At 36.4% G+C, this 18326-nt stretch overlaps 3 protein-coding genes across 3 annotated transcripts; all 3 read right to left on the bottom strand.

The window, feature by feature from the left end:
- Positions 1–319: 319 nt before the first annotated feature.
- LOC140842005 (U-box domain-containing protein 21-like) lies at positions 320–2049 on the bottom strand. The gene has a single exon (XM_073209795.1). The coding sequence runs from the start codon at positions 1737–1739 to the stop codon at positions 390–392; it is 1350 nt and encodes a 449-aa protein (XP_073065896.1). The 5' UTR covers positions 1740–2049; the 3' UTR covers positions 320–389.
- Positions 2050–5083: 3034 nt separating this feature from the next.
- LOC140841956 (receptor protein kinase TMK1-like) lies at positions 5084–8995 on the bottom strand. The gene is made up of 2 exons (XM_073209716.1): positions 6426–8995; positions 5084–5909 (listed from the first exon to the last, which is right to left on the bottom strand). The coding sequence occupies exons 1-2, from the start codon at positions 8704–8706 to the stop codon at positions 5380–5382; spliced, it is 2811 nt and encodes a 936-aa protein (XP_073065817.1). The 5' UTR covers positions 8707–8995; the 3' UTR covers positions 5084–5379.
- A 2737-nt stretch (positions 8996–11732) lies between these two features.
- On the bottom strand, positions 11733–18053 carry LOC140841948 (histidine kinase 4-like). Its single transcript, XM_073209704.1, has 11 exons — positions 16829–18053; positions 16156–16389; positions 15892–16061; positions 15249–15467; positions 14984–15170; positions 14845–14896; positions 14510–14739; positions 14265–14363; positions 13472–14175; positions 12722–13225; positions 11733–12482 (listed from the first exon to the last, which is right to left on the bottom strand). Exons 1-11 carry the CDS (start codon positions 17156–17158, stop codon positions 12206–12208), a joined length of 3006 nt encoding a protein of 1001 aa, XP_073065805.1. The 5' UTR covers positions 17159–18053; the 3' UTR covers positions 11733–12205.
- Positions 18054–18326: the final 273 nt, after the last annotated feature.

Raw genomic sequence — 18326 nt, 5'->3', positions numbered from 1 at the left:
ATGAAGTGATATATTAATCTTTTAAAACACCTAGATTTGTAAGAAATAAGTAAAATAAATCCATTAAACACATATGATAAATACCACAATGAAGTGAAATAAATACCAATATATTTCCCACGGCTGAAATTAATTAAACAAATAAGATAAGTAAATAAAATAAGCATCAAACAAACATCTTCAAAAATCTACACAAGTTTCTGACCCAGTCCTAACTATTTTCTGTCATTAAATTTTCATTTATCAAGTGTCCTTCGGATTTTCTTAGATACGTCAAAATCTCAAAATAAATCTATATATATTGTAATACATATATATATATTTATTTATTTTTGAATTAAGAATAAGCAATAAAATTGTTTCAATCGATCAGCCATTAAGATTTGTCATCAAAATGGCCTTTTGAGATTCTTGAAATCAAAAGAATCTATACATTCCACGCTATTTCTATGTAGATTCAATATCTTCAAAAGCTCGGTCACCTTCTCCTTTGTTGTTTCCTTGCAACCAACCTGCAAAAGCAACAGCAACTTCTGGAAAGCGCCTACTTGAAGTGCTTCAAGCGCAACAGTCCCTTCTCCATCTTCATCTTCCTTTCCCAATCTCCATAGAATTGAAACGGAAAAGTCTGTAGCCAAATCCGAAACGCGTAACAATTTCTTCACCAAAAGTGGCACGGCTAGAACATTTTCACACACCTTGTTTCTCCCTTCCCTATGACTACAAATCCCATCCAAGACACCTAAAGCCTTCTCACATATGCTTCTTTCAGAATCCACGAGAATCTCGAGAAGATTTTGAACCATCCCCATTTCAAGAAATCTTGATATGATAGCTTTCTCGTCTGAATTCAGCTGAGATGATGTTATTATATAGTACATTGCTAACAGGCTTGCTTTTGTTGTGGTGGGGCAAATCGGCTCTTTGATCAACTTCACTAATGCATCTAAAAGCCCTTCAATCTTGACCAAATCCTCAACCATTTCTTGATCATTGCGAGAAAGTATTACTTTTAAGACTAATACCGCATTTCTTTGACCAGGCAAACTCCCAAATCTCAAGAACCACACGATGGAATGTAAGGATTCACTTGTGGACATATTCGTCTTTGTCTCCTCATCAAGAGGCGACGGTAATGATATCGTCAACATGGACAAGATTTCTTCATATAATGCAACGTGTTCATTGATCGAATCCCTCTTGGATAAGGCCTCAAATGCAGCAGATAAAACCCTGCCCGCCTTGTTCGAGACAATACATCTCTTGTTTCTATCACTTTCTTTAGCCAAAGACTTGATCATTGACACCAAACCTAGGCAAGATTCGTCATCATTTCTTCGTATTGCATCCTCGATTTTTGTGAGAATCTCCAAAACTTCATGGGAAGTTATAGGAATTCTAGGAGTTGGAATCCTTTCCACCCCATAAGACCTATTCTCCACACACCAATCTTGAATGATTTTCCTTATGGCATGATTAGGTATAGGCTCAAGATCTCTCAAGACCCTCTTAGTGATGGGACATGTAACATTACCCGCCTCGATCCACGTCTCGATGCTCTCCCTATCGTATGTTATCCCAGTTGATAACGTCACTGGATCTTTCATCAAGTCGAGTGAAATTGGGCAACGAAAATGGCTCGGTATTGCTAGCTCCATGTTAGCATTATCTTCCTCCTCCAAACTTTGCTTCTTTGCTGCACGACGTGCAGATATTCTCCTTCTCCATGTTGAAATCATTCGTAAAGCACGAAGTGAAATGGATCGAAACTATATAAAACAAGATAAAGATTGAAAACAAACGGGTATATATTGATCAAGAATAGATATGTAATAAGTTTGTTCGTTGGGTTTTGCTTCTTTCTCGGGAACTTGAGACGGTATATATACATATAAAGTATTAACATATGTCGCATATGCTTTATGGGTTTTTGGTACGAATTTCAAAACATAGGAATAATAGTTTTATAAAATCAAGAAACGTTCAACACCGGCTTTGTGAGTGTGTGCATGAGGAAAATTGTTGGGAAGAGATTTGAATATTGACCATTGAATATTTGGTAAGTCGGGAAAAAAACATAAAATAGAATATAATAATACGGTTGAATCAAAGGTTTTGACCCGAATCCGTCAATGGGTCCGCGGGACTGACCGACTCCGTATGCGGTGGCGTGTGAAGACTCCAGGGACAAAACGGAAAAACGTGTTTCCATACTTTGAAACTCTCTGACTTGTGTTTATATGCAGAAACTGTTGTCAATGGGGCAGGGGAAGGTTCGGATGCCCGCTCCGGGTTTTAATCCGGGTCGGTCTATTCAATTACTCATTGAACTATTTGCTATATCTTTATATTATATAGCATAGTTTGGTATACAAGATAAGATAAACATGTGATATACAAGTATGATAAAGATGTATGAAAGATGAATAGAAGTGTGATAAAAACATGATGAGATATGAATGAGTAATATATAATGATGAATAATATGTTGTTTGGTATGTTTTAAATTTTGTAGGATTATTGTGTTTATTATTACATAATCTCTTAAATACCCTTGTCAATTGCACAAATGCCTCTCACGTGGAGTAGTGTTTTCTTTTGTTGAGGAGAAAGGTATATTTGTCAAATTGCAGAGATATAACGTTAATCCACCTCACATCCCTTAAGCTTGGAGTGATTTTTCATCTAACCTATATGTAGTCATATGTAGTAGTATCACGGGCCATGAGATGATAGTTGGTTACCACAAAATTGAGAAAAACATGGGATTATTAAAAATTTGTTCTCATCCCACTTTTATCTAGCATACCAAACAGTATCTATAAGGATAAATTAATGATAAATAAGATGTAGGATATTATATTTAATATTTGGTATGATTTTAATAAAAGTGATTAAATTTATCTATTAGATTGTAATAACAAAATTAACTTTATCATAATAAATATTATAATTTCAAAGTTGTTGCTTGAGTTCATATTTTTTATCTATTCATATGCCGACAGTGCTTGCATGATTTATTTTTTTACCTAATTTTATATATTATAATATGATAATTGAGCCTTTAATTTTTTGAGTCAAGTCAAATATAAATTTTTAAGGTTAATCGACTGACACTAATAATTTTATTGAGATTTATACAAATCATTTATATAATTATCTCGAGTTCATTTTTATATAATTATCATATTATATAATATATAAAAATAAATAAAAATATTTATTTGATTTTAATTTCTACCTACAAGTGAAATGAGAGAACAATAGGGTTTATGATTTTTATATATTGAGAACAATTAAGTCATTTGTGGTATTTTTATCATTAGATTAAAATTGTTAATGAAATCCTACCTATGTGGGCACTACCCTCACTTCAACGGGTATGATCTTGCCACACATACAATTTCAAAAAAAAAGTGGATCCTATATATGCATGGGCAAATCTTGGTCATCCATCTTATCATGGGACAATGCCCACATGGGTAGGATGAAATAAATTGATTAAAATGATCACATCTCATAAAAGGGATATTTTATCTCTGTATAAAATTATTTATCACGGGTCCATGATATTATCATTGGCTTTCTAAAAAGGTACCAAACGTGGGATAGATAGGATTATTTATCAATCCCTCTCTTATCTTATGTATCAAATTATACCTATATGTATAAATCAAATAAACAATTTAGATGGTGATTGACTAAATTATTTAAAATAATTTATAAATTCTTGCATATTTTATATTGTTTTAAGAGTTATAAGATGTGAGGTTTTATTTGAACAAAAGTGATTAAAGTGTTTGGATAAAATAATACATTGGATCTTAAAACTATTGGTGAGCTTGGTATATATAAGATCTTTTTGTTATGATAATTACCAAAAAAAAATGAAATAATTAGACTATAAAAATCATATAGTAGTTATTTTTTTGTAAATAATAATAATTATTCTAGAAATGGTAATGAGACGGGTGATTTTGTCATCCCCATTCATTATTTCCTACCTCACGAAGATTAAATCTACATCCTCGTCCTCATCACCGCTTCAAATATAACTATTTGAGTTTGAAAAAAAAAATGTTTTCAAATTTACTTAAACAATATTGATACAACAACCCACTTGCGTATATGAATATTATTATTTTTTAAACAATATAAACATTAATAATGCATGGTTTAATAAACAACAAAGATGAAACCACATTATTATCATGGGATGACGGGTTGGATCATGGACTATATTTTTTTATTATTATTTTTTTGGGATCATGAACTATATTAGATGGTTATGATTTTAGAATTTCTTTTTTTGATTTGTTAATTGTTAGGAAAAATTAAATTATTATTATCATCGATGTGAGTCCGAAAATGAGGATATCATCCCTATACCTACACTGATTTGCAGCGAGGATTTCAAAAATCCATGAACCCCCGTACTCATACCCAAAAACGTATATCCTCAAACCCATCATAATATACGAATGTTGGGAAAATAATGAATCAATCACGAGTATAATTCTAATTCTTTCTTTTGAGGACTTAAGTATGACATTTTTACAAACACTTAGTTTGCGAATAGCACACCCTTCAATCTTCTAGACGAAAGCGGAGGAAACTTATTACCAGCCCAAAAAAAAAAAGAAGAAAAAGAGCAAACAATTTAAACCGAGAAATAACAGCAAATCAGGGAAGTTGAAATCGAACGTGTTAATGAATGGGACGATTCAGTTTCTGAAAACCGTGTTTGAGGGAAATGGTTATAGGGCAGAATGAATCGATTCAATCAAAGACCAACTTATTTGGTTGGGAAACATTAACTGATTGACATTAAATATTCGGTGGTCCTTACTAACAAACATTCAAGTGTACATCAGTGAAATGGCCCAAACTTCCATTAATTTTGAGATGGGGCCAAGGAAAGCATCCATGAAATAAATCTTTTTGTATCATAAAGTTACTTTGAAATAATCTAGTAGATCAAAATTTTTTATAAAAATAAATTTAAAAATATTGATTTGTTTATATATAAATTGAAGAGAAAATTTTTTTTCCGAAGATAACAATAATAGGGGGCAGAGAAATATCATAAATTGACAGAGAGACCATAAAATTAATTATATGCGCAACGCAATGGTAGACATGGATCATGGTTGGGATGAAATAGAGTTTAATAACAACCTCCCGAAACAAATAAAATCTAACTAAAACTATCTCTGAGATTGAGGAAATCGTTCAAAGAGAACAGGGGTGGTTTGAAACTTCTCTAAATTAAGATTAACCACTTGAAATTTTAATCACCCGAGCACCATTCGTGCACACAGGCAAAGCAACTTGCTAGAAGACAGAATACACAAGAAAAACTCCAACCTCGGCCTAGTCTCAACGTCCATCGGCTGATGTGAACGAGTCAGCAAACCCAGATGGCCGAGTCGGTATGCTCGTCTGAGTATTATCGTTGCTACCAAAGTAAGAAGAAGAGCCATCCATGGAATTCGTTCCCTCAAGAGCCTGCCATTTCTTGACTGCTTGAGGTAAGGTCATATCATAATCAATCCCATATACATCATCTGGATCAGCTGGTTCAGATGGTTTCCAGAGTTCCGCGAGAGACGACAGCACGTTCACCGAATGGCTCATATCAGGACGTTGATGTGGTTCTCTCGAAGAGCAGTGGCCGGCCAGCTCTGCCACAGTGCTGATGCTAGAGAGAGTTTCTTCACTGAGGTCAATAGTAGGATCGATGGATTTTCGGAAGGTGTCTTTGTTGATGAGCATTCTGCGGAACCATGGCACTAGATGCTGGCTGTCGTCTGGGTAAGACTCGTCTAAGGCTTTTCTTCCGGTGATAAGTTCCATTAGAATCACTCCAAAGCTGAATACGTCGATTTTGGTACTCACTCTGCCGGTTACTATTCAATTATGCAAAGAAACCACATTCAGATGAGGAAAGCAAGCAAGGAAACAACCGCATATAAAATGTCCGTTGCCCCATAGGTCGAACGAATGTCAAATCTTCAGATTCAACAAAGCTAGATTCAATGTTCTTTTTATATGTGAAAGAAAGAGCATGAAACATGTCTCATTAGCAGGTTTGGTTCCAGGTATTGTTGACCAAGTTCACAAGACCCACATGCAAGTAGAAAATTAAGAGTAAAAATTTCATATCAACTTCGGAATCTCTTCAAAGGAAGGAGCGTGAAGAACAAAAGAAAAATGGGTGGGCCGTGCCAATCTCTTCAAGATTAAAAAGACGTGCTAATCATTTATACTTGAAAATAATCATGTCAATGCAATCAAGGAACTTCTTGACGACAGCTAAAATTTGACGGAGTAAATCAAGGAACTTCCGTGAAACAATTATCACGATTTTTATATCAAACAAATAAAGCTCTTGCAAATAGGGTGGGGGGTGTATATATATATACCTGCATATTCCGGTGCAAGATAGCCAAAAGTTCCAGCCAATCTAGTAGCAATTGAAGCTTTACCGTCAGGGGCGAGGCGAACAAGCCCAAAATCTGCAACTTTAGCCCTCATATCATCTCCAAGAAGAATGTTCGATGGTTTAAGATCCCTATGAATAAAACTCTGTTGAGCTAAACCATGCAAATATTCGACACCCCTGGCAACATCCAATGCAATAGCCAGCCTTTTCGTCCATTCCAGAGGTTTCAACCCTTCTTCCTTCCAGTTAAAAAGAAACCTACTAAGTGTCCCCTGTGGCATGTATTCATAGACAAGCAGCCTCTCGTTTCCATCTAAGCAATATCCCAAAAGTTCAACCAGATGCCTGTGCCTGACTTTTGTAAGAACAGCGATCTCAGACTTGAACTCATCTAAACCCTTTTCGCTCATCACTCCAGATTCCATCCTCTTTACCGCAATCTTTGTCCCGTCATGCAACTCCCCTTTATAAACCGTTCCAAATCCACCTCTGCCTAGCATATTTTGTTCACTAAAGTTGTTTGTCACATTTCTCAGAACTTGGATAGAAATCACCATGTTACCTGTCTCAACAATGTGAATGTCTCTAGGCCCACTGCTCACATGACTCTGAGTCTCACTCATCCCACCATTAACGCTTGAACCGGCAATAGTAATCTTAACAGCATCTTCGGAGCCAGAGTCACGAGGATGTATAACCATGGTATGAGGTGACTGTACTATACCGGATCGCTTTCGTTTGGTTCGATAAAGGCAAAAAACCAATGCTCCGGCAAAGACAAGGGCACAAACACCACCAACAACCGATCCTACAACCACCCCAGTTGATATATTCCCACTGCCATTCGATCTCGATCTTCCATCATCATCTGAAGGGGATCCAGGAGAATTTCCACTCCCACCCTGTGGTGGAGGCGGAGCATTCTTCCCAATATTCAAGTTTCCATTAGTGTTGACCGATACACCACTCTTAAAAATTGGTACTGGCCCATAAATTTGATTATCTGAAACATCCAACACTGTAAGATCGGGAAGGTTCGTCAATTCATTGGGAATAACACCTGTCAAAAAGTTATCAGACAGAATCAGTCTCTGCAAAGTTGTGATTTGTGAAAAATTAGGAGAAATGGTTCCTCTTAGATTCATTCGATGAAAATTCACCACGGTGATCTTCCCATTGCTACAAGTAATCCCCTTCCAAGAAGCACATGGGTCATTCCCTTCCCAAACCCCAGCAAATTGAACAGGATACCCAAAATCCTTAACCACGTTGAGAAGCGTATCAACTCGTGGATCGCATTTCACACCCGGATCAGGTGAACAAAAACTGTTACTACCAGCCCTCATATCCACCAGTACCGTGTCACTGAAGCTCGGAGTCTTCCCTTGTAACTTGTTGTTCGTTAAATTCACCATCACCAATGACTTCAATCCAACCAAAGAATCAGGCACGGGCCCGGTCAAACTATTATCCCGTAAACTCAAGTTCTGTAACTGATTTAAGCCAATGAAATCCGGTAATGGCCCCGAAAATAAATTTCCATGCAACCAAACCTCAGTTAACTGAGTCATATTTTGTAAAATATCCACCGAACCGTTCAATCTAGCACTACCCTTCTGACTATTGAGCCACAGTCTCTGTATGGAAGAGCCAGAAAAAGTAGATGGCAACGGGCCCTCTAGATAATTAAACGCTAAACGCAAATCCACTAAGCTCGGAAACGTATCAGGCCCAAAAAAATCAGGCAAGAATCCAGAAAGATTGGTACCCGTGGCTGAAAAAGTTTGCAAAGTAGACGCAGCCTTGATACTTTCAGGGATAACCCACGAGTCTAAGGGATTGTATTCCAAGAAAACATCTTGCAACGAGTTCAGACCATTAAAAAAATCTGAGGGAATCGAAGAGAAATTGTTGTTGCTCAGCAAAAGGCTCTGAAGCGAGCTCAACCCTGCAAAACTCGGCAGCGGGCCAGTGAGATGGTTTTTCATAACTTCAAACACCTGCAAAGACGCCAGTTTATTGAGGTTAGAAGGAAGAGACCCTTCAAGATTCTGATTCCCGATCTGGATCCGGGTCACCCGTTTATCCGCGGAACATTGCACGTTCTTCCAACTACAGGGGTCCGAGTCGACCCAACCGAGCTGGCTAGGTGAATTGAGGCTCCTCTTGAGGTCTTGCATAACCGCCGCATCAGGTGACTGCGAGCGGCCAACGGCGGCTAAAACCGAAAACACAGCGAATATAAGCGTTCTCGAGGCCATTATTCCCAGAGAGTGAAATGGGTTTGAAGAAAATTATTGGGTCTGGCTCAGAATCTCACATTCCATCAAAAATCTTCATTGTATTCACTATTCTGAGATTCTTTTCACCTTTCCCTCGATCAGTCGCTAGAGTTCTATCTTTTCAAGAAAGGAGAAAAGGAAATAAAAAAAAAAAAGCAGTGTACGTGTTTTTACGCAGGATCGGGAAGTACGAAAGGTGAGAATTCGGGGAGAAGTGGGGTGTGATTTCTTCTTGCATAGGAGGAGGAGGAAACTGTGTGTGTGTGTGTGAAATGGGATACAGTTGTCACATGGGGTGGGATGTAAATTTTTGCCCATATTTACGTGTGGGCCCATTTAGAATTTCTCCTGCGGATTATCAATATTTAAGAAGATTAATTCGGAGGTCATAAAGTAATAAGCATAAATTTAATGGAGTTTATTAATAAAAAAAATTAGATATTTATAATAACTATTTAATTCTACAAGTAATGTCACGATGATGACAAAAACTTGTGTGAGATGATCTCACGGTCATATTTTGTGAGACAGATAACTTATTTGAGTCATCCATGAAAATACAACTTGCATCAAATTTTGAATATCGGTAGAATTGACATGTCTCACATATAAAAATTCTTGAGACCGTCTCACAAAAGAACTACTCCACGATGGTTATACAATTTGATATCAAGAAGATTACTTTGTCTCCTTGATTATTAGAAATATGTTTCATTATATAACAATTTTCACAATATTATATCGAATTTAAAAAACTCATGGATAATATCGTAATTTGAAAACATAAAATTGTCCAAGTATTCGAATTCAATAATTTTAAATACAAAATTACAACTTTTTTAACTTTACTAAACATTTTTTGTTTAATTTTCCACAAAAAGTGTGCACCTTGCCTGTTGATATATTTTAATAATCAGTTAATGGCTTCCGACTATTGATTTGCATTGTGATTAGGTGGGAAAAAAATTTCAATGAAAATAAACTAGTGTATTTATGTGGACAAAATAAGTTAATTGAATTTATGAATACACAGCCCGCGGCCCCTCCATTATCTTGTCGGATTCTGGCAGGTATTTAAATAAGTAAAATATTAATCAATCAACTTATTACATTCAGTGGATGGAAACAAGAGCATATCTTTTATAAACCGATCTCACAAATTTTTATTTATAAGACGTATCAACCCTATCAATATTCACAATAAAAAGTAAAACTAAGAGTATGTTTGGTATGAGTGATAAGCAAATGATAGATTGTTAAACTCATGTTTGTCTCATTTTTTATTGGTCCAGTTAATCAAGAAGGTCATGATAAAAAAAACTATTTGGGTGAAAAGACATCTCATTGTTTTGAGAGGATTGAGAATCCAATTATATATCATTACCTTAAGTTTTGTCATCAATCCAATTAGTTATCCTATCCTACACACCAAAATAAAAACTAATATTTTTTCATGAATGACCCAAATAAAAAATATGTCTCACAAAATACGACTCGTGAGATCGTCTCACAAAAAATTTTGCCTAGAAACAATATTTTTATTTTTCTTACTAGAAATTCAAAACTGATACCTTTCATTATACATTTGGATAAACACTCAGACTAACATAAAATTAAATTATATCAAACACAAAAAAGTTTTTTTTAAGAAGAATCAAACTTCTGATCATTTACCAATCGTCCAACTGCTCCACTAATTTATTTAACATCAAGTTATGAACTATTTTGCCACTGTTTTAAATTTGTTTGCCATGTAGAGAAGAATACATACATCATACACGTAATGATTATTTTCCCCTCCAGATATTTAAATTGATTGAAGAAAAAACTATGAAAAAAGATATATGTGTATACATATCTTTTCCTCAATCCAAGATCAATTGTTCTAAAAAGAAATAGTCCGGATTAAGTTAATGGATTAAAAATCAATTCTTTTTATAGAATCAAAAACAGCGAATCAAATTCAATTGTTTAGCTGGATTTGGTGTTTAAAAGACGTGGAGGGGGGAATGATTTCCTATAATTGCTGCTTTAATTGTGGTGACAAATTGGTTCCCATTAACTCTCAGGTTGACCAATATTGTAACGTCTTGAAAATTTGAGAGTCTATGTGAACCACGTACATGCAAATTATCAAATTCTTTTGGTATTTTAATTAATTATTTTTAATACATTTAATGCATTATTTGGACATGAATATGTGTTTTAATTCTTGGCTCATTAAGATTTGATTTACTAGGGCTTTTAACAGTATTTCGCGCTCGAACGAGAAATGGAGGTCGGAGACAGTTAAGGAAAAATATTTTTATTAAATAATTATTTTTAATTATTTAATATATTGTGTAATTAAAAGTGATTTTCGAAAACGAGTTTTGATAGGGTATTTTTACTCGTCGGGTCATATTTTAAACATGTACGTAAATTTTAGCAAGTCGGAGGACTTTTTGAGGATTCAACAATATTTTCAAAAACGTATCCAACGAATTATTTTTTGAGAGTGTTTTGGGGATTAATGGAATTATTTAATGCATAATGAGCCCAAAATTCTTCTTAACCTCGTTATTTTTAGTTAAGAGCTCATTATACTATTAAAAGTATTATACAATTATGTGCTTAAAAACCAGATACATTTGCTATTCAGTATGGGTTTTAAGTCTAATTTTTCAACAACTCGAGATTTAAAACATAGTTGATTCTTTTAGCAGTTATATGCAATATTGTTCAGTAAAAATTAATCAATTGTGTTTTTTGGATTTTCCCTGGAGACTCGAAGAAATGATGATTAAAATTCAATTTTTTTTAAAAAATATTATTACAATCCCAGGAGGTTGAATGGTTGATATGGTGAGAATGAGAGGACAGGAAGGAGGCCAACTTTTAAATGTCGGGTCACTATTAGGAATCAGAACCAGACATGCATGCCAAACGGCCCCCAAGCATATGCTTTGTCACACAAACTCTCTTTTAAATCCGGACCACATTCGGTCCTATTCTTTTTCCTCATCTTTGTTCTTGGTTATCTGAAACGACGATTTCTTTGTATTAAATACTTTTCAGGTACAAAATTATTAAAGAAGACTGAGATATTACATACAACACATTCAATGATCGTTAGTCTCTACTCAACTGAGGCTTGGATTTAAGATTAAATAGTGTCTCTATTCAAAAGAGAACTTGTCAAGAATTTGTAAAATGATGGTGATGGATTTTGAAGCTCATGCTTCTTCCCCTATCAATGTACATACAGCAGGGGAAAGAACCGTTTCTTGACCGCTGCATACACGAACACACTAAAATCTAGCCAAAGCATTATCGGTTAGCTACCAGCTTGTCTGAATCTGCCATCGGCGAGATATTAACAAACCTTAACCACCAACTAATATAAACATGCCCTTTAATTACAAGGTAAGAATTCGACCAGCAAAACGTGGAAAAATTGCCGGCTCCCTTGAGTAACCGTTTTGATCAGTTGGAAATTTTATGCAGATAAGAATGACGAAAAGGCGGATTCTGAGACAGGTTTGGATTCGAAGAAGTTGGCAACAGCTTGGTACAGAGTCTTCTCTTGGAAAGGTTTCGATACGTATCCGTCCATACCACATTTCAAGCATTTGTCTAACGTCGCATGTATAACATCAGCTGTCATGGCCAATATTGGCATGTGCCACTCTGTTTTTCCTTCGGTCGTGCATCCTCCATTCATATGCATATTTGCTTTGCTCTCCATCTCTCGAATGAGACGAGTAGCCTCGAACCTAAAATAATAGAGACAAGTGGAAGATTTAGCACTTAAAATAACCTCTAACATTAATCTAGTCTGCAGCATCAAAAGGCATCCCGAGGAAATATAGATGCAGCATTTGAATATGTTTGTAAATTGTCTTCGGAATTTCATATCTGGTTTAATGACACATTAATTGTTGATTCTCGAACAAAGGGAAATGACATTAAGGAAAAAACTACAGCATGTAATCCAAAAGGAAAGTGAACATACCCGTCCATTTCAGGCATCTGAATATCCATGAAGCAGGCATCAAAACTATGTGGTATCTGAAGCCATTTAAGAGCCTCTTTGCCACTCTCAGCACACTGCACGTCAGCCCCGAATTTTTTGAGAGCACCTGCAGCAACTCTGCGGTTCACAACATTATCGTCGACCACTAATATCTTCTTTCCACACAACAAGCCAAGAAGGCCACCAGAACGGTAGAAGACATCTCTTCCATGATGAATTTTCTGGCCCATTCCCAGTACCTGTTGAAGGCATGCCGCAACCATACTCGCTCTGAGTGGTTTCATGATCACTGTATCAGCAAAGCTAGCCGCCTTGGCTTTAGCAAACTCCGCAACTGTTATGTTGGTTGCCAGAAGGATCATAGCTGGAAACTTATGCAAGTAACCATTCTGTCTCCAGTTTGATAACGATTTAAAGCCATCTTCTTCCCTTGAAATCCAATAATCTTTTTCAACTAGAAGCATATCTGGAAGCTTTTCATTTCTACCAAGATAAAATAATAAGAAACCAAAAGTAAGCAAAATGAATTTTCTACAAACCACTATGGAAGTTTACCCGACAATAGTTTTTTCCTTCAACACAGTCGGTAACGTATATAGGCAACCAAGATAGAAACAAAAGGTTTTTATACACCAGAAGTTTTAAAAGTTTCACAACTGTTTCAATGGAGAGAAAAATTTGGCATTCAACTTGCTAGATGTCACAGAACATAAAATGAAATGTCCTTACTTAGAAACAAGGGGGCCATATTTGCCAGATAAAGCAAAAGCGATCCTCATGCTACCCACAACTTCAGCCTGAATTCCAAGTCTCTTGAGGTGGTACCATGTGACAGCAGCTCTTACTGTGTTCCCGTCAACTACAACGGCTCTCAACCCTTTGAATGAAGTGGGTAAATCATCGGAAAAGGATATTTTTGGATCAAAAGCGGCACTTTTCTCACATCTTTGTAACTCAACTGCGAATGAAAATGTGCTTCCAACATTAAGACGGCTAGTGAAGTTCATCTGACCGCCCATCAGCTCAACAAGGCACTTACTGATGCTCAATCCAATACCTGTTCCCCCATAATTTCGAGAAGTTGAACTGTCTGCCTGCATGAACGGATTGAAAACTCGTTTTTGTGCTTGCTCAGGGATACCAATACCCGTATCTTCAACAAAAACAATTAAAGTAACTTTCTGATGGGTACTATCATTTATCATGTTACTGGAGGAATCATACTGGAACTCGTCTTTTAAATGCTTAAACGATTCCCAACTGCTTCGATCATCAGCAGCTTGATAGCCACTCAAGGTATTAAAATGTCGGCCATGAGCTTGACCCATACATTCGGACTCTCCATTCAAGTAGGTGTCAGCCTTCACATCCCTTACATATTTGGATTGTTCAGCTAAATGCACTCTAACAAATATATGTCCTCGTTCGGTAAACTGTTGAAATACGTAAAAAATTATCTCATGACTTAGACCAGAAAATCTAGAATTCTGTGAAAGATTAGGTTCGGTAAATTTTCACTTACTTTCACAGAGTTTCCCACAAGATTGGTGATCACCTGCCTGAATCTTCCTGGATCTCCCACAACAATTTCAGGAACTTCTTCGGAAACAAATACTGCCAACTGTTAATTTCTAGTCAGCACACAAAGAGGTTGAAAATAATAGAAGACGGATCAAAACATAATAAAGCAGTACTTCTTGGCTTCCCCAATCCAAAAAATTGTGATGGATATGTAGATTTTGATTGCTATGGAGCTGAAGGATTTACCTCAATACCCTTTTGCCGACACTTATCCGAAAATAAGGATAAAACATCATCTAGCATCAACCTCACATCGAATGGGACTGCCTCGAGTTCTAGCTTTCCAGCTTCGATCTTTGCACGGTCAAGCACTTCATTAATCAAGGTAATTAATGAGTCCCCACATGCTTGAGCCGTTTGTGCGTAGTTTCTTTGGGTTGAACTAAGTTCAGTATCCAGTAGCAGTGCAAGCATACCTAAATGCATAAGAAACAAGTGCTTTACAAGTCGGTTCCGACTAAAAATTTGATTTGTGTGTGTGTGTGTGTGTGTACACGCGTGTGACAGGTTTCTCAGCATACCAAGGATGCCATTCATTGGGGTTCTTATCTCATGAGAAACAGTGGCAAGAAACTACACAAAACAAGAGGTCAGATTCAGGTGGTAACAACCTGCAATGGAGTAACAAGAGTGGCTAGAGAAATCACTAATGAACAAAACCTGAGATTTGGCAACATCAGCAGCTTCGGCTCGAACTTTCAGTTCTTGCATTTTATTGAAATCGTCTTCGACTCTAACAATGCGAAGTCCTGCGCCATATATAATGTATCCAACAAGAAATCCAATAACAAAGACAAAAAATGCTGTTGTGAGTGCAATCCACGATGTTGGAGCCTTCTGAAGATACCTACAAAATAATCGAAGCAACAACGGATTTGTTTCCTGATTCATTCATCTATAAGATTGATATGTTTTGTTCACCTACCGACATATCATCTCATGTTTACGAAATGGATCCCCAAAGTCAAGTCTACTGATGTGCTTAAGGTGCATGTCGCCATCGTGCGAATGGTGCTCGTACATGATCAGAGGATCAGAAGAGTTGGTGATATCATATACATTAACCACAATTGCCTGGTTCCCAGCAAGTTGCCCGAGTAGATTTTCAACTAGTGATTCAACATCAAAGGCCCCACCGAGATAACTGCTTGAAATCAACAGCAAAAAGCTCATGTCCCATCACAAGATGAGGCAAGGATGCAAAAGACAAAAGTACAAATTGATGTATTTGAAAACTGAAATATACAGGCTGGGTCTTGTAGTAAATGAAACAGGGGTTTGAAAACTCTGAAGTTTCAGATTATATGATATCGCAAAGACATAAAATAAGGCCACACATGTATACCATATCACCCACAAAATAAGTGAAATCCTTCACAAATTGTATCCAATGATCACCATACACTAATGACTGGTTCCCTTAGAAAGATCAAACTCCACTTGCTCGCACATGACAACGCTTGCATCTTACTCAAACGAAATGATAAAAAAACAGTACGACGAAATAGTTTCACGACAGAATTGAAATCACGAAAATTTTAGAGCAGTCTTGACTCCCAAATACTCACCCTACAGTTGATTCAATGCGTTCTTTGACAGTCGGGTTTGAGGGAAGCTTGGAGTTATAAACTGGGAATGTCAAAACAACCCCTAGATGATGAGAGTTTAGCAACCTGAATGGACTAGTAAGAACTGCTTTGCCCGTCGCTCGTGCCCTCAATATGTTTTCGCGATCCTCCTGTTCAACAAAAATAATTAAGTAGTCAGAAAATGAAACGTGGAAACTTAATTATCATACCACAATGCATACAATAATAGAGAAATTGAATCACCTCCCCGGACATCATATCAAGTGATTCAATGTAGGATACAGTTTCTTGCGAGAATATAACCGGTGCGTATTCATCTCGAATTGGCGAAGGCTCATTCTCCATTGTTCTTATAGTCCACCCATGACGCCTTTCAAAATCTTCTCTCTCCGTATTCATAACCCTCTGGGCATAAGCAACCCCACTCAACAATGGCCTCTCAAATGCAGTTCTTGCTGTGTATGCAGCAAAAGTTTCCTACAGTTTATACAGCGCGACATGTCTAAGAAAATAAACCTTGCAAACGAAAAAATAAACTCATAATGAACACCACATTTTGTGTTTCGAACACGGAACTGTAAGATCTCATAGCAGAATAGAATAGTAATATCATGTCCAACAAAAGAAAGCACATAAGTCAGCACCAAAAATTAAAATAACATCAATTGATATGAAGCAAGCATAATCAATTGTCAGAGAGTTAAGCTATCAGTGGAAAGTAGAACTACTATAGACAGACATACATACATACAACTACAAGAGCCAAGAAAATGTCAACCGACAAAATCCACAAAAAAAAAAAAAAAACAACCAAAACAGATCGAGGGTCCCCATTCTTCTCCCGAAATGACCACTGAGATCTCTTCGCATTAAGAGGCAAAAAATAAATTAATAAAACGCTAGAAACACAAAAAACCTGATCAATTGCTGAAGGGTTCTTGTAGTAGTGGAAAGTAGATACAAGTATTGCAAGGGCATGGACATGGTTAACACTAACACTAAACTGATCCTGCAACATTCTTGCCCTTTGATCACACATACTCACGAGCACTTCTTTCCTCCTCTCTTTCTGCTCATCATCCATGTAATCATAAATTTGTTTGCTAACGAACAACATTATCATGATCCAGAGTCCCAAGATTCTCGGAGTCGAGACTTTATGGATGAACGAAAATTTTTTCTTTGTGCTCAGTTGTTCATTCACCCTCACTGCCACCATGCGATAGTCTTGTTTCTTTTCGCCCATCTTGAGAACTTGCCCTATTATACTTCACTTCAGAACTCACAGTCCCAACCTCCCAATGATAACGAAGAACATAAAGACCCGAGAAATCAAATGAAGTACACAGGCTCGAGCTTGTGCAAAAACTTTTCAAGATTCACCTTTTTCGTGGAATGGTAGAAAAGGGTTTAGCATCAAACTCCAACTCCTTTAATCATTACAATAAAAATGTCTGTCTGGTGTAAGTTAAAAATCATGTGCATTTCACCCAAGTAGTAACCCAAAAAAGAAAAGAGTATTTAACAGCAAAATAAAAGTAAAGTTATTTTCACGGGAGTCTGGGAGGAACAAAGCATGGCCGTGTAAGCCTCAAAAGACGAAAGGGAGCCCAAATCTCAAGAAGTGAGCAACTCTCTCAAAGACTCCAAACGGGGTTTCTAAGTATAAAAATGAAAGAACAATAGAAAACCAATCATACGGTTTTAATCAGAAAGGCGTGAAGTTTAGTTCAAGTGTCGAAAACAAACATCAGCACGTTCATTGTCCCTATCTCTTAAAATATTGCTTTACATTCTCCCACTCAAACAATCTCACAGACGCAGACACATTATGTAGTTTTAGATTTAAAAAAAAAGCCATTTTGGATACAACTGAGTAAGTAATGGAGGAGCTGATCTATCAGATAAAATTAATGGGTTTCTCCAAGATTTCGTTTTTGACCATCTTCAGCCGGAAAGAAATCAATTTCCGGAGATATAATAAGTGAATTATTTGTGGTGTCGATCTCCTGAATTTATTTTCTGGGCTTTGTTTAATGGAGAGTTGATGATGGGGGATAATAATATTAAACTATAGGAATACAATAAGTGAGCGAAGGATGCGTTGCCATGCTTACTTTTAAAAGCAAACTGAATCGAATTTCAGGATTTTTGCAGATACGCTCTGTCCCCTTATTGACTAAATTCAATAAGCTACTTCAAAACACCCTCCACTCCTCGCTCTCTCTCCAAAAGTACATTATTTTTGACAAAAAAATTGAGAATGTAATTATTAAAACATGAGCAAGTTGATAATCTTCTGATTAAAAAAAATTATTACACTACGATCTTATTTTATGTTTAAAGGTTAATCCAACAAATTATTGATATTGAACTGAAACTAAACAAACACTTTAAGGATATAGAAAAACTGA

This window comes from Primulina eburnea, chromosome 1 (assembly GCF_022965805.1).
Source record: "Primulina eburnea isolate SZY01 chromosome 1, ASM2296580v1, whole genome shotgun sequence".
Taxonomy (NCBI): Eukaryota; Viridiplantae; Streptophyta; class Magnoliopsida; order Lamiales; family Gesneriaceae; genus Primulina; species Primulina eburnea.
Note: the sequence above shows the minus strand (reverse complement) of the source record. Positions and strands in the feature narration are given on the sequence as shown.